A 15,392-nucleotide genomic window follows, 5' to 3' on the forward strand; every position below is an offset into this window, starting at 1 on the left:
TTTTCAAATCCTGATTAACAGTGTCTTCATAAAAATTAGATTATTTAAGGGTTTTAACCCTCCAGGGTCATGGATATAATTGGCCATTTTTTCCTACTTTTAATTTACTTTATACTTTTAAAATTAAGTATAAAGTTGAAATTGTTTTTTTAAACTATGAAAACCACAAATATGTTTAATGCATCATATTCATAACTTGAAATGCAAATATAAATTGTTGTTTGCTAAATTTGTACACAGGCATGAAACCTTCGAGGTGTGTGACTCCTGTTGTCCACCTGCAGATAGCGTGTACATTTCAATCTGCCTTTGGTGGCTTTTTGGCCATTTCTGATATTCAGTAGTGGCTTCATTGACACACAACGAGCGGCCTCATTGTTTTGACACACACAAACAAAAACATGACTACACTACACACTAACTGTAGAATCCAAACATGCTAAATGTCTCGAAACTTGCTATTTATATCGCTCTCTTTTGCCATTACTTTCATTTTTTTCTCCTTTTCCTTAGCAACCAAATACCACATGTTGCCATAGAAGTGTGTGATTGGTTGATGTGATGTATTTTTCCACCAATAGGAAAGGTGTCTTGTTTTTGTTTTGTTTTGTGTTAGTGCTTTGAGGGCTTTCCTTGAAAATCCTGTTTGTTTGTTTGTTTGTTTGTTTGTTTGTTTTTGTTTTTTTAGACACACAGCATCTCCGTCAGCTACAGAGGGTTAAAAAGTGTATATTTCTCTCTGTAACAACCATTTTCCTCTGTTTTTTCTTCCAGCAGAATCGCCAACCAATGATGACTCAGATGAGCGGTGTGTCAAATGTGAACCTACCTCTTAGAACTAATGCTCCAAACCAGGTATATGCCCACTATCATTACATGAGCCGCCTGCACAGACATGTTGTGACTGTAGGTAGGGTTCATCTCTTTAATAGCTTGCAGTAAATTAAAGGCTATGATGTCAGTGTTGTGTAGACTTGCTTTTTGTAGATGCTGTTAGTGGGGGTTTTTGTTTTGTTTTTTATATTCAAACCACCTCTCTTACTTGAAGGGAACCATCAATGCTCAGATGTTGGCACAACGTCAGCGGGAGCTGCTGAGTAATCACCTGAGACAGAGGCAGCAGCAGCAGCAGCAGGTGCAACAGGCCCAGCAGGTCCAGCAGCAAAGGAGCATGGCCATGAGGGCTCAGGGCCTCAACCTGCCTCCCAACATGGCCGCCGGAGGCATGAGTAACCCTCGGAATCCCCAGGCCAACCCCCAGCAGCTCCCCTACCCGCCCAGCTACGGTACCAGTACAAGCCTGGCTTCGTCACCTCCCCCTACCAGCTCCTTCCCCTCTCCTCTCTCCCCCAGCCTGCCCTCTCTTACCCCCAACCTCCACCTGCATGGCACTTCCTCCTCTTCCTCCACTCCCTCCTCCTCCTCACAGATGATGATGGGAAACACAAACATGATGGGCGGACAGTACGGGGCCGTACTCAGCCCCCAAATGCAGCACAGTGCCTTTCAGTTTCCCAACTCAGGTACTGCTCCACCACCCCAGCCAACCACACACCTCACCCTACACCTCACCCTACTGCCTGTGTTCGTGTTCGTATGTGTGTGTTGATGTGACCACCTGAGCTGCTTCATGTGCTTTTTGGTAGCTGCTATCATGCAATTTGTAACTTTATATACTGATGACTAGAATAATCAGCTTCCATTGCATCATGCAAATCATACTTAATATTCTCCCCTTTAAAACGGAATAACTTGTGAGTAGTTGTCTGTAAGTGTGGCCATATGTCTTTATTATTTTGTGGCTGTCCAAAAAGGGTGACCTGGCTATTCACTCTTGCTCCACCAGGGGACACTAGAAGCACAATAAAGCATTATTTCATGCTCCACACTGATGCCAAACTCTAAATATTGTGATCAGTAAGGACATGAATCATCTCTGGTACCTGTCAGTCTAACAGCTTGACATGCAGCCTGGGTATGATCTATATAATTTGGTAATCTGGTTTGTTAGAGAACTTTTTATTTATGGCTTGTGGGTGCCTGCAGAGCAATAGTTTCATCTCTCTCTCCCCTTTCTCCCTCCTGACCTATCTCCCAATCCATTTTCTTTCTAGTTCTCTGCCTTCTATTTGTCACATGCATGACGGAAATATAAATTTTGGCTAATAATTCTGGAATGGGCTATTATCGCGTGAGGTGCTCGTCAAAGTGTTTTGTCTTTATGTGGCATGTTTGTGTCATTTGCATGGAGTCGACTACACTTCCTTACCCATTGCATTGGTTTATTAACAAGTCTCCGTGGGTTGAGTCGGGCTGACCTCTTTTGATCCACAGGTATGAGCCAACAGGCAGATGGAACATTTGGAGGTCCCGGCACACCACAGAGCCCTCTGCTTTCACCCCGCATGGCCCACACACAGTCCCCAATGATGCAGCAGGGCCAGCAGAGTGCTGCTTTCCAGGGTTCCCCTGACATGAATGGATGGCCGCAGGGTAATATGGGAGTCAACAGGTAAGGATGGCTGATGCACCTCATTACAGCATCAGTTCATGTTGTCAACTCGAGTTCTATGAATATATGCGTAGCTATTTTTAGGAAGGGCTCGTGAGGAGATTCATGATTATCAACAACATTGTTGATATCCATAGAGAGTATTGACATCCATTATCCATAGAGTTGTTTGTACCACTTGTTAAAGATGAAAAACTTGCCAGATTTCTCTGGCTGACCGAGCAGGTCACACCCCAAAGTGAGTGTTGTCACGTACTTTTCTTTCTGCATTCATATTATTGATTTTGTGTTTACTTACACAACTTCTCTCTCCTCCGCAGTATGTTCTCGCAGCAGCAGGCATCGCCGCAGTTCAGCCAGCCGAATAACAGCAACATGTACAACGGCAATGGCATAAACCTCAACAACGCGTCACTGGCCTCCAACATGGCAACCAGCAGCATGGGCCAGATGGCCGGACAAATGAGTGTCACGTCCATGGCCTCGGGTCCCTCACCTGGCTTGCCCTCCATGGGGCAAGAACAGGTAAATACTTTCAGGCCAGTCCAGATACATTGGTCCTTTAAATGAGACAACATTAGGAAGCTTTTTTATTTTTTTTTCTAATTGTTAGAGCAAAAATGGTGAAACTTGAGTGGTTTAGGAAATACCCACTGGTGTTTCTCATCCTTTCACAGTCGGGCATCATCGGGCTTGGCCTGACCGAATTAGAGGTGTTCAGGGGCTCCTGTAATATCCTCAGGGTATCTCTTTACAGTCGTACTCTGTAGAAATCAGTTCCAGGTTAACTGAATGGACCCCACAAAGTTTTACACAGTAATCAGGGGACCAAGAAATACTAAAAGGCTTTTCTCTCCACTCCTGGCTTCTACTATCAGTGTTTGTCTTATCATACGACCCCGAGTGTTTGGGTACACTTACTGAACCAGCAGGCTAGTGAATAATTTAGTTGTTTACGTAACTCTTCTTGCTGTAGTTCTGCTGCATAACTTGAACTTAGAGGTCAGTGATGTAATTAGCAATGTGCACTTCCAAGCCGGAGCGTTGAGACTGTAGACGGCTAAAGACGGGTATGCCGATCAAAGACCAGCCTCTGTCAGCTGTGGACTCACGAGCTGGTTGGCTTAACATGGAGAGCTTGACTCCTTAAGGCCTCAGATCTGTCAAATCGCCACAGCCTTTACACACATTCAGGAGAGTGACCCTACGTCATTAGGAGAGGTGAAGTCATACTTGCATGTAGATAAGCTACTTCTCCCACTCACTAAATGTGAAAATGTTTTCACTTTGGCAGCACTTAGTTGCTGGTGTTTATCATTGTTTTAATGTTGTCCAAGTTAATCCTTCTTCCTTTGTCTCACTGGTATTGTTAGCTTGGTATATGGAAAGCACTGTTGTTGTCCGCGATGCTTTTAAGCCAATAAAGGGCCATGAATATTTAACCAAGGGGCTGCCATTCGATGTCTGCACTTGAGACTGTTGTAACACACCAGTATACGTGTCACTTGATTTATCTCCCTTGCAGGATTATAGAAAAATATTGGCACTTAGATTATTTCAATTATTTACTGTTTGCCCATTAGTGCAGGCATCTGTGATTTACCGACTTGTTTTTGAGCCGACGATGCACTCCGCTCTGCAAACAAGTTTAGGTTCTGCAAGTTCAAGTTAACCAGTCAGATGTGCTGCTGTTGAATTGCGGATTCAGTAACTGCCTTTCTAGTTGGGACTTACAGTGTGCCGTTTCTCTGCAGAAATACTGTTGACCCCCATGGAGCTACTCACCTGGACCTCAGTGATCAACCTGGCTCAAGAAGCGCGTCGGCCCTTTAATTATTTAAAAAAGAAAAAGAGAGAGAGAAAGAAAGAAAACACGTAATCAACCGACTGCCCCTTGAACCAGCCAGGCCGTGCCCTGACCCCCGACCCCTCGCCCCTCCCCAGCTCAAGTTTGCCGTCTGTCCAGCTGGATCCCACTCAGACACTGGCTGGGGAAGGATCGCGGATATCTGTCCCAACAAGCCTAATCCTCCTGGAGGGAGAGCCTCGTGACGAGCCAGTCAATCTGCCTGTCCACCTGCATTCACCGTAGTGTGACTTACTGTAGGCCTCCTGGTGGGGTACACTGACTTAAGGGGGCGGCAGTGGGTGGATTTTGTTCAGATGAATGTATTCCTCTCAGTGGACAGCGGCCATTTACAATCTCATCTCGAAAGATCACATACACTGATTTCTTCTCTTCTCTACCCCCGGAGCCCCCTTTATTCTCCACCCCCTCCCCCAACCTCTGGATCGTTGGAGAAATTTCCACATAGTTCCGAATGGCAGCAAATACTCCCAAGTTATGTTCACACTTATGGATGGAGCTCAGACACTTAGCCGATTTTGCCTTTTTGCTGTTCTTTATTTTATTGTTTTTGTTATTATAATTATTATTATTGTTGTTGTTGTTGTTGTTTTTTTAGATTTTTCCTATTTGTTTGTTTCTGTTTGTATTTTTGTTGTTGTGAAAATTTAAGATGTAGAGTGAAAAATATGGTGTTTAGAAAAGAGAGTGAGAGAGAAACTGAACGTGGGGGGGAAGAAAACACTGCAGAAGACTGGTTTGAATGGTGAATTCTAAGATTAGATTAATTAAAGAGGTTTATATAGTGTATAAAATTAAGTTTTATTTTCTGTATAGATTCATTTTAATTATTGTAGATTATTCTTTATCTTAGTAGCAAGAAGAATAATATTTCTAAAATTGTGAAAGAGGCACTTCTTTTTATAATTTTAACAGCAATGGTTGTATTCTTTCTGAGAAGATTCTTCTATTAACCTGAATGGTGGATTTTGCTTTGGTCATGTAGTTTCAGAAGATGTCAAAATCAAATATAGTTTGAAATTAATTACAGAGTTTGTACATAACAATAAGTAAAATCGTTTTCTTTCCTATTTATTTTATTCCCTGGGGCTTAACGTCTCTCAGCCTGGTCCCCAACTGCCTCCTGAAGCAGAGCAGTGTTTTGGGGGGAGGGGTTGTGTGTGTGTGTGTGTGTTTTTTGAGGAAGTGGAGGGAGAACCTTCACCTTCTTAAAGTTCTGGTACAGTGCAGACAGGGGTGCGGGCGGGAGGTAGGGAGGGTTGTAAATGGGTGTGCTGTGTATACAGTGTACAGATTATCGCTTGCTTCTCTGCCTTTAGCATAGAACACAACAAAAATAAATAAAAGAAGGAAAAAAATCAATTCAACACAGCCATACACTAAAAAAAAAAAAAAAAAAAAAAAAGATAAAGTGTGCTTTCTATGTTGTCTGGAGTGGAAAAATGCTTCATACAAGCTGCTAGGTGCAAACTGTTCTGTGTGTTGTAAACAAGCAATAACAATTACTTGAGAATCTTTTGGTTTGGTTTTTTTTGGTTTGGTTTTTTTTTGTAATTTTTGTACAGTTTCCTGGGAAAAAAGGACACGTTTTTCCTCTGCGTTTGGATGCAGTATTAAACACAGTTTTTTATTGCAGTTTGTACCAAGAAAGTCTACATCCACAGACACACACACATACACAGCACACACACACAGCGTTCCTATTAGATTATGCAGCATAGGCTGAGATCTGGAGAGGGAGTTAGTTTGTGGTCCCCATATTGACACATGCCCTCTCTGCCTCCAGCCGTTCTTCTATAGCAGAGGTCAGAGTTAAGACTGCACGCTTCACAAGAGCTGCTCTGACAGACACTTAGCCATATTTTATGACCTCAGGCAGTTAGTTCACCTATAAAGTGTTCAGTAATGACCTGCTTGTTCTTGTGCCCCACCAGACGGGGGGGTTGGTTTGGCCTTCACAAGATCTAAAGCGAGTCATCTTCTCTAACCTCAGAAGATTTTCCTCAAAAAAAAAAATAAACTTTTTATATTGACTATTTTAACCCAGGACAGACTTTGAGCAAGCCAAATAATCTTCACATTTCAATTGGATTTCTGAATTCTACTCATTTTCTTTTTATTTATTTATTTTTTCTAAGTAACCATTTGATGGTTACCATGGTTTGGCCCACAGGAAAAACAAGAAATTTATGATGATGTCACTCAACAGGGTCTGATGTAAATGTTACATCATAAAACAGGAAAGAGAATCACTCTGAATGTATTGTCCATAAAGGCCTAAGGATGTGACTGGTGGTGCGTTGAGGTGTGGACAACATGTGCGGTTACACCGTGCTCTTCTCGGTGTTTCTGACGTTATCCATCGTTGCTTCTTTTTCCTTGTTTTTTCCACTTTTAATTTCTGTATGAAATTTGAAGCTGTAGCAATTCAACTGTGGAACAAAGGAAGCCTGCATTAACGCTTTGGTTGTTCTGCAGGTGCTTTTTTTGTTGTTCTAGTTGTTGTCGTAGACCTACAGGAGATCCCACCTTTTTGATAGATGCTGTTTTGATTGTACAAGGAAAAAAAAAAAAAAGATGCGGCCGTGCAGAATCAGCCTTTTGAGCCATTTTTAAAAAAGGAATCACAGCCCTTTGCAAAATTTCCAAAGATTGTTAAGATTTTAAAAAGACTTAAAGCCATGTTGGTAGCAGTGCATTTTTTTTCCTTTTTAGCACTTATAATGAGGACAGGAGCAAATAAATGATTTTTGCCCCTCACAGATATCCAGGCTTTGGACCCATGAATCAAAAATATTTTTTTCCTCTGTAACTTATGGTTTTGAAGAACTTTAAATGCCCTTTTGTATTGTCTGCCAATTTCTTAGAGCTAAGATGCAACCTTGAAATGCTAAAAACCCTAGCATAATGCCTTAGATTTTGTCCGTTCTTGTACATTACACCGCTGTCTGTATAAATTTGTATAATGACTTGTGTACAATATTGAATGGGTGCATCATTGTTCAACTCTTCTCAGCTGCTGGGAACTTGGTCACGGTTCTCCTTTGCTCTCTGTTCCGTGTTGGGTCATCTCCTCGCCCTCCGCTCACTGTTTGTATGGACAAAGGTGATGATACATAGGGATACCGAAGCAATATGTAATATACTCTATGGACTTTCTGAAGAAAGCTTACTGTTGTGTTTTACCCCCCTCCTCCCGAGATATTTTTTCTGCATTGTTCACGAGTCACACTGTATACCCGCATCGATCATTGTACCCCTAGTGTGTGAGCGTTTTATGCAAAGTTAGATATACAAGAGAAGTTAAAACCACAGTTATGCAAGTTGTGAACTAATATGGCTTCGCTGATGCTATTTGCCTTGTAAATAAAGAATTCTGTTATTGCATTATTTAATCGAGCGACTCTTATTTCATTTCCCAGCGCACGAAGATTAGTGTTCAGGTTTTGTTTTTCTAACTGAAACATAAAGTTATTAGCTGGCTACTTAGTGACATCTTTATTTAGTTTTTCATAAACATAACAAAGTTGAACAAATATATTTCAGTATATGATAAGCTATTGTAAATGTTATATAATTGGTAGACTTTTTTTTATTAATATAAAAGATCGCAAGTCATCGAATCGCCAAAAGTTTCGAATGAAATATTTCATTCGCCAGTAAAAACTGAGCTTTTTAAATGGTTTTATGAAGCTGTAGGCCTCTTATGTTTGTTTTATTTTTCCAAAAAAACACAAGAAGCTCCGCTGATCTAGAGCACAAGAAAATTGCCTGTTTAAAATTAGCAATAAAAACCTTTTATAAAAAAGCAAACAACTTTACATTTGCACTTTACTGAAGTATTGATGGGGATTGGGTTAAGTTTTTTTTCTGTATACAATAAAGGTCGGAGCAGTGATCTAATAAATGCCTGGTCATTTCCCCGCTATTTTTTTTTTAAATCTCTTCTTTATTTCTAGCGTCTAAGTGTGAAGCACGATAATCCACTCCACGCCTCGTGAGCAAATTGAAATCTTAGGCTCGTTCTCATAATCGGCCTCACTGTGGCAAAGAGAGCCGACTCCGAAGTGCAAAGAACACGGGGGTGGGTTGGCCCTGAGAAAATCTATTCCTATGGGGTGGGTGGCATTGAAATGCATGAGGTTGAGCTGACTCCTGGCCAATAGGAGTAAGGAGATAGCTGTATACGGCATAGGTGCCCTCAGATGACCACAGAGCAGCACATCCTCTCTTAAGTTTCGGCTGCTCCCGGCAGAATCTGAACGTTTGTCTGCAGTGTTTGATTTTACAGCACGGGAGGTTGATCAAACTCTGGCCTGTGGGCATGACGGACACATCGCCCGCGTGAAGCTCCTCTAATTGTTTTCAGAAGGTAAGCTTCTTTATTAAAGTTCACAAAATGTTTGTAGCGGTCCGCTTTAATTTCAGTCATCATTTCACATGATTCATATTTGTTTGTACCTTTAAAAAAGTAATTTTAAAGCCCCCCCAGCGGGCATTACGCACTCCTATCGCGACCCTATTTCCCTTCATACAGCGGGCTGATTGTAAAAGTCATTAAAAGCTTCATTAATGTTGACCTCTGCTCTGGCCAGCGGTTCTTTAATTAGTGTCATGACCCTGATTTGTCTCTCTATTTACTGGCTGACTGGTAAACTGTTCCTAAAAAGCACACCATCATGCAGTGGGGTCATCTGAAAAGCCTCTGATGAACATTTGATGTGTGGCTTTTGTGTGACCCTTCAGCTGGAAATAATGCAAAATCGGCTGTCCGAGTTCACTGCGGATTGCTTTCCCCCTTTATGTGCGCAGTATTTTCATCTGTCGCCGACAGTTTCATTGCTTTTCATTTTAAAAGAAAAACACTGCGAACCTGTTGTAGATTTCAATTTCTTAGCCATAATCATCTGCAGTTTGTATCAGTTCCACATTTAACCAGAGGGTTGCCAAGCTTCTTAACACCTTTGGAAAAATCTTAAAATATTTGGAAGAAATGCTCATAACTGGAGAGCGAAGTAAAGTCTTACGTTCATTAAAATAATCAGTTCTGGTGGGTTCGGCCTCTTTTGATGTCCTGTTTCCTTTTTTAGATTTCTTACATTAAACTTTTATGACTACACCCCCTCCCCTCTACCCACGCTCCCACTTGCTTCTATCTCTCTTCCCCACAGAAGGCTACATCATCTTCTCCATTTGACCCTTTGCCTCACCTCCTGTGCTGTCATGTCGGTGTCCCTGTCCAGCATCCCTGTAATGCTGAAGGAGAAGAGCTATCCAGCCGGCATGCTGAAGGGCAGTCCTGCCCGCGGCTTCTACCCAGCTCCTCTCCCCGGCCCTCATCACTATGTGGACTTCTTCCCGCGTACGCACAACCTTCTCCACCCGCTCAAGTCCCTCGGTCGTCTGGTGTCGGACGCTCAGGCTTCCCTGCCGCTCAGCCTGCACGGCGGGGCCACTCCCTTTCTCGGCCAGGCCGGCCACAACGCCTCGGTCCTCCACGAACACATGTTGAGCGCCTCCAGCATCCCGTATCTGAGCCAGATGTTGCCCGGACACCCACTCTACTCCAAACCGGAGGAGCTGGCTGCTGTGGTGACCGAACACGCCGCCGGTCCGCTGTCTTCAGACTTCAGCAGCCCGTCCAGTGAACGGTCTTCTTCTGCTCCTACATCCGCCAACACACCGCCCAAGGAGAGCTTCCTTCGGCTCCGGAGCACGGACCATTCCACAGAGAAAAAGGGCGCATCGTACAACTTCAGTGAGGACGACTTGTTCACGGTGCTCTACGGATACTCCGGCAGCCAGGAGCGTAGCGTGGGTCACGCCATATCAGGAGTGGCCCTGCCGGAAAACTCAAGTGAGAATTCAGATTACGGACTATGGATTAAAATGACTGGCGTTTCATTTTGTTTGGTGTGCGATAATAAAAACTGCCCTTGATTTCACGCTATCCCCCAAACATAAATGTTTCCCTGTCACTACTATTATAGCCGAATATAACACATCGATCAGAATCTTTGTAATGCAGTTAAAGATGAAACACTACTCAAATACTCCCGCTCAAATAGTAACGATAAACCTTTTTTATCTCCCTATTTTGTTCACATTTGTTTGTTTTCTCTTTAGTTTCTGACTCACACATTTTCCCACTGGACAAAGAAACTCTTGAACTTCCAGAGGGTAAGAAGCCACCATTTTTATCTATTTATTTATTTGAATCACCTTTACGTGTGTCCTTGATTGCATGATAGAGTAATGAAATCTGAGACCGCTTTGGCTCTGTGCTGCAGGGTTAACCATTCTCCAGGCATCCTGGGGAAACGCTTCGAGCTGTGGTGTTTTTGCGGATAAACGCAGTATTCCTAAAGGCGCCCGTTTTGGACCTTTCCAAGGAAAACTAGTCAACACAAGCGAAATTAAAATATACGACGATAACACCTTGATGTGGGAGGTAGGGTGGTGAATTGTCTCCTCACAGTACTGGTCTTTATCTAGATTTTTTTTTGTCGATACTTCTAATACTTCTAACACACCCTGCAGGTGTTTGAGAACGGCCGCCTCAGTCACTTTGTGGACGGAAGAGGGGGATCTGGTAACTGGATGTCTCTGGTGAAGTGCGCTCGCTTTCCCGAGGAGCAGAACCTGGTTGCCGTGCAGGTCCAGGGCCAGATATTTTACGAGGCCTGCAAGGAGATCACGCCAGGCCAGGAGCTTTTGGTGTGGTACGGAGACTGCTACATCCAGTTCCTCGGGATCCCCCTCACACTGAAAGACCCTAGAGAGGACAGCAACGCGGTGCCTCCCTCTGAAGGTCAGGATTTAATCTTCTTCAGTTTTTTAATCATCATACATATATTTAGTGTTTTTGTAAAAAAAAAAAAGTTTTTCCCCAGATTCAAGCGAAGGCTTCAAGTGTGACAGATGTGGGAAGGTTTTTGCGTACAAATACTACAGAGACAAACACCTGAAATACACCCGCTGCGTGGATCAGGGGGACAGGAAGTTTCCGTGTCACCTCTGCAACAGATCTTTCGAGAAGAGGGACAGATTACGGATCCACATCCTCCACGTCCACGAGAAACACAGACCTCACAAGGTACAACATCCCTGCATCCGTCTTGCTTTTGTGAGGGATTTCCACACAAACCTCCCTTTACATGGTTGTGGTCTGTGAAAAGTTTTAGATGGTGCTGAAAGAACAGCTCCTACACTGCGTCACAGGGACCTTCAGATTTTTATTGGACGTAAAAAAAAAAAAAATAATAACATTTATATGAGACTTGCATTTTGTTTTGTTTCTGAAAAGCGAAAACAACTCCGAAATGTATTTAAACCCATTCACAAAATGAGGTTAGGTTCTTTTTAGCTTTATTTTGAGCTTAATGCATTCGAGTGACACTTTGTGTATGTGAATTTGCTGCAGTGCTCGGTTTGTGGGAAAAGCTTCTCCCAGTCCTCCAGTCTCAACAAACACATGCGCGTGCACTCGGGTGAACGTCCGTACAAGTGTGTCTACTGCAATAAGGTAAGAAGCTTTTTTTGTATTCTTTCTAAAGATGCGTTTGGCTTGACAAAGACGAGACCGTTTGACAATTGGCTCGATGCTGAAGAAAAATAGGAATAAATCCTGGAATTCGACTTAATTGCTGGTGCCAGAATAGTTTGAATACGCCATGGGTGTGCTGCCAAAAATAAATATATACAAACAAAATAAAATGAAAATCTTAGAAACATAAATTGTTTTACCAGCAATAACGACACTGTCCTCTGAGAGGTTTTTCCCAACCTGCTTCTATTAGACCTGCAGGCTTTCTACTCGTTCCTCTTTAAACCATTTCGGGTTTCCTCCTGTTACGGTGCATTTGGCACGCGCCTCTCCTTATTGTTCCTCGCGGAGGGCACGCTCTGCATAGACACTTACATGCTAATTATCGCCAGATGTACACCCACCCCTTTGTCTGCCAAGATTATACTTTTATTTTATGGCCCTGGAATGAGCAGAAGTTTTTTTTGTTCTCGATATCCTTCCCTTTTTATGCGGACTGTGGACGTTTTGTTCAAGCTGTTCCCCTTTCTCCTTTATTTCGACTATTTTAGCAATGTGGCACGAGCCCAAAGGTTTTTGCCGCCTTTGAGCACTAGGCTGCCCCTAAAAATGCCACAAAAACAGGGGGAAAAAATCCTTTAACAAAAGTGTTCACGAAATGTTAAGGAGCATTAAAAAAAAATCAAAAATCAAAACTTTTTCTGAAAAATATTTTTTGGCTCCTGTGAAAAAGGTAACTGTTAGCTTATAAAAAAAAATAAACAACGTTTATCTTGCCTTTAACTTGACAACTGAAATTGCGCTTATTTACCCAGTGTTTTAAACTCCACTCTCCCAGGCCTTCACTGCCTCCAGCATTCTGCGCACACACATCCGACAGCACTCCGGTGAGAGGCCCTTCAAGTGCAAGCACTGCGGGAAGGCCTTCGCCTCCCACGCCGCCCACGACAGCCACGTCCGTCGGACGCACGCCAGAGACAAGCCGTATCCATGCGAGCTGTGCGGAGTGTCTTTCCAAGAAGAGCAGGAGCTTAAATACCACATGAAAAGCCACAAAAGTAAGCGCTCGATTTAAAATACCCGCATGGGAAGTGTTTTAGGCTAACAGCATGGCATCAGGTGTTTATTTTATGGGTTCAGACGTTTTTATGGGTGCTGTCTAAAGCTTCATTACAGTAGAGCAATTGAAGCAATCGAATATTAAGAGGAATAGAAGTTCAGTACTATTATTATTATTATTATTATTATTAATAATAATATTCCATAATAAAATTAACCTAAGACAGTTGAAATATTAATTAGCTTTGCTACAGACTGCTGTCATTGGCAATGCCCTTAAAAAAAAAACTACTGCAAACTGCCAAACTAAAATGTTGCATACTTTTTTTTTTAAACTACATATTTTCTGGTATTTTTCTTCCCCGCAGAAAGGCAAATCTTGGACAGCACCATTCTCCCGTCTTCTCCGGAGAGAGGATTGCAGGAGGAGTCCCTGTTTCCGCTGAAGGACCATCAGAAGAATAGCGGACAAAACTTTCCTTACAGCGGCTTAACAGTTTTAAATCCAGAATATCGGCCCTGGAACTAGACTCCACTTTCTTCTGTAAACATGACTGATCCTGATATATATTCTAGATGATTTGAGACAGCACAAACACAGCGAAGAATCTTTACGCAGTGTTTGTGGTGAGACTGTGAAACATGAAGGTAAATTTGTTGTACAGGCCTATTTAAATAGGTAGATAATAACTGGATAATTTGAGCTGCTGGGCAACTGTGTCCGCGTCTGTTTATATATGAACATGTTGTGTATTGTCATATGGCTTAAAGCTTCTCTACTATTGTTGTGCGGGACAGTTTTGATGCATTGTAATGCCTATTATTGTTATTATTATTATTATTATTTCCTTGCGTCATCTACCGCTTCAAAAGCAAACCTATTTTATCGCTGTAGATTTGAGTCGATTTGTGTATAAATGTACCCCCCCCCCTCCTAATTTATAATGTATGATAATGTTTTTTACTGTAATGTTAAGCTTCCAGAAAGCAACTACAAGAGTCGTCGTTTGTTCACTTTGAGCGTCCACTTTTTCATGGTTAACCTAAAAAACAAAAATCAGCGCATGCAACAAGAGTGTTTTTGCTCTTGTTTATTTCCGAATGTAGAAAATGTATTTCTAAAACGAATAAAATAAATTAACATTGCCCACACTGTGCACTCTGGCTTGTTAATAGTCTTAAAGGGTTTTTTTTGTTTTTGTTTTTTATGTTTTCATGATGAATAAAACCTTTAAACAGTTGTTATTTACCATTACAACCAAGAAGCAAGAGTTTTATTTTATGTAAATTAACATAACTGCATCTCAACATGCCTAATGCAATCTCCATTCCCAATTCCAGACATGCATCCATCCAGTCAGGCACATGTCACTCCATATGCATTTACAGTCTGCCGAGCTTTTTGTTTTTTTAAGCCACGTGATGAATTGGATGCGTCATGCTCACAGTAAAAATGAACAAGCCCCACAGGACCAAATGAATGACAATGAAATGAAGCAGTAAGGGTCATTTCTCCACACACAAAGGCAGTCGCCATGACTGACATCTGCCCTCATGCTGGCACAAACTGTCCCACATGTGTTCCCCTGAGATCGGATAGATAGAGAAAAGTGTGTGTGTGTGTGTGTGTGTGTGTGTGTGTGTGTGTGTGTGTGTGTGTGTGTGTGTGTGTGTGTGTGTCTGTGTGTGTGTGTGTGTCTGTGTCTGTGTCTGTGTCTTAGGGTTAATTTAAGGAAAGCCCCAATTGGTAGTGTGGTGGTGGCAACAGCATGAGGTCTGACAGATGACACAGTGTCCAGTCTTTGTCTCTGTGCTCTGTTATGTCACCTTTAACCTCTTGGCTGCCATCCTTCAAACTGTTTGGAGGAGTAATATCAATCACACTGCAAAGGTAGGTTCAAGTAGAACGTAGAAGAGGAAAACTATGAAGCAAGACACTGAAGAAAGTGAGCGAAAACACATCACGAAGCACAACATTTTACAAGTGCCAGTAAAACAAATTAGACATTCAAAGTTGCCATCAGCTCAGAGCAATTAAAGACTGAAAATTAGACTTCCTCCTGGGTTGTCTGCAGAGATAAGAGCAGTAAAGAGATTAGCAATCACTCCAGCCTCTCTGTTTATTTTCTATAATGGATGGACAGCAGTCGTCAGGGTCAGGGGTCACCTCCTTACTCAGTGTTTAACAGCCTCCCTCTCCCTTCAAATAGCCAAAATATGGATGCTTGAGCAAGTCTAGATCAACCTTCAATGGACTAGCCCCTCCCACGTATACAACCCCTCAAGCCACCATGAATGGGCCCACTGTGAAAAGACAAGATACTCCCCTTTGTGGTCTTCCAGGAGCAAAAGGGGTGGAGGAGAAGGACGGGACAAGAAACAAAGACAAAAAGAAAGACAGAAGGAGA

General features: G+C 42.4%; 2 protein-coding genes across 10 annotated transcripts in view; both read left to right on the forward strand.

Annotated features, from left to right (window-relative positions):
• ncoa2 (nuclear receptor coactivator 2) overlaps positions 1 to 4,947 on the forward strand; it is a 60,167-nt gene extending 55,220 nt beyond the window's left edge. For 6 of the 9 annotated variants that reach the window (XM_026179483.1, XM_026179481.1, XM_026179487.1 and 3 more), the window contains 5 exons: positions 775 to 855; positions 1,049 to 1,523; positions 2,335 to 2,512; positions 2,833 to 3,037; positions 4,267 to 4,947. In XM_026179483.1, coding sequence (XP_026035268.1) covers positions 775 to 855; positions 1,049 to 1,523; positions 2,335 to 2,512; positions 2,833 to 3,037; positions 4,267 to 4,278 — 951 coding nt within the window. In that variant the 3' untranslated portion in view covers positions 4,279 to 4,947. The remainder of the gene's footprint in view (positions 1 to 774; positions 856 to 1,048; positions 1,524 to 2,334; positions 2,513 to 2,832; positions 3,038 to 4,266) is intronic. The other 3 variants (XM_026179488.1, XM_026179486.1, XM_026179489.1) reach the window with 3 other exon arrangements.
• Positions 4,948 to 8,580: 3,633 nt separating this feature from the next.
• prdm14 (PR domain containing 14) lies at positions 8,581 to 14,127 on the forward strand. Its single transcript, XM_026179490.1, has 9 exons — positions 8,581 to 8,751; positions 9,551 to 10,236; positions 10,506 to 10,559; positions 10,670 to 10,830; positions 10,920 to 11,190; positions 11,273 to 11,475; positions 11,803 to 11,904; positions 12,764 to 12,983; positions 13,353 to 14,127. The coding sequence occupies exons 2-9, from the start codon at positions 9,603 to 9,605 to the stop codon at positions 13,511 to 13,513; spliced, it is 1,806 nt and encodes a 601-aa protein (XP_026035275.1). The 5' UTR covers positions 8,581 to 8,751; positions 9,551 to 9,602; the 3' UTR covers positions 13,514 to 14,127.
• Positions 14,128 to 15,392: the final 1,265 nt, after the last annotated feature.

This window comes from Astatotilapia calliptera, chromosome 9 (genome assembly GCF_900246225.1).
Source record: "Astatotilapia calliptera chromosome 9, fAstCal1.2, whole genome shotgun sequence".
Classification (NCBI taxonomy): Eukaryota; Metazoa; Chordata; class Actinopteri; order Cichliformes; family Cichlidae; genus Astatotilapia; species Astatotilapia calliptera.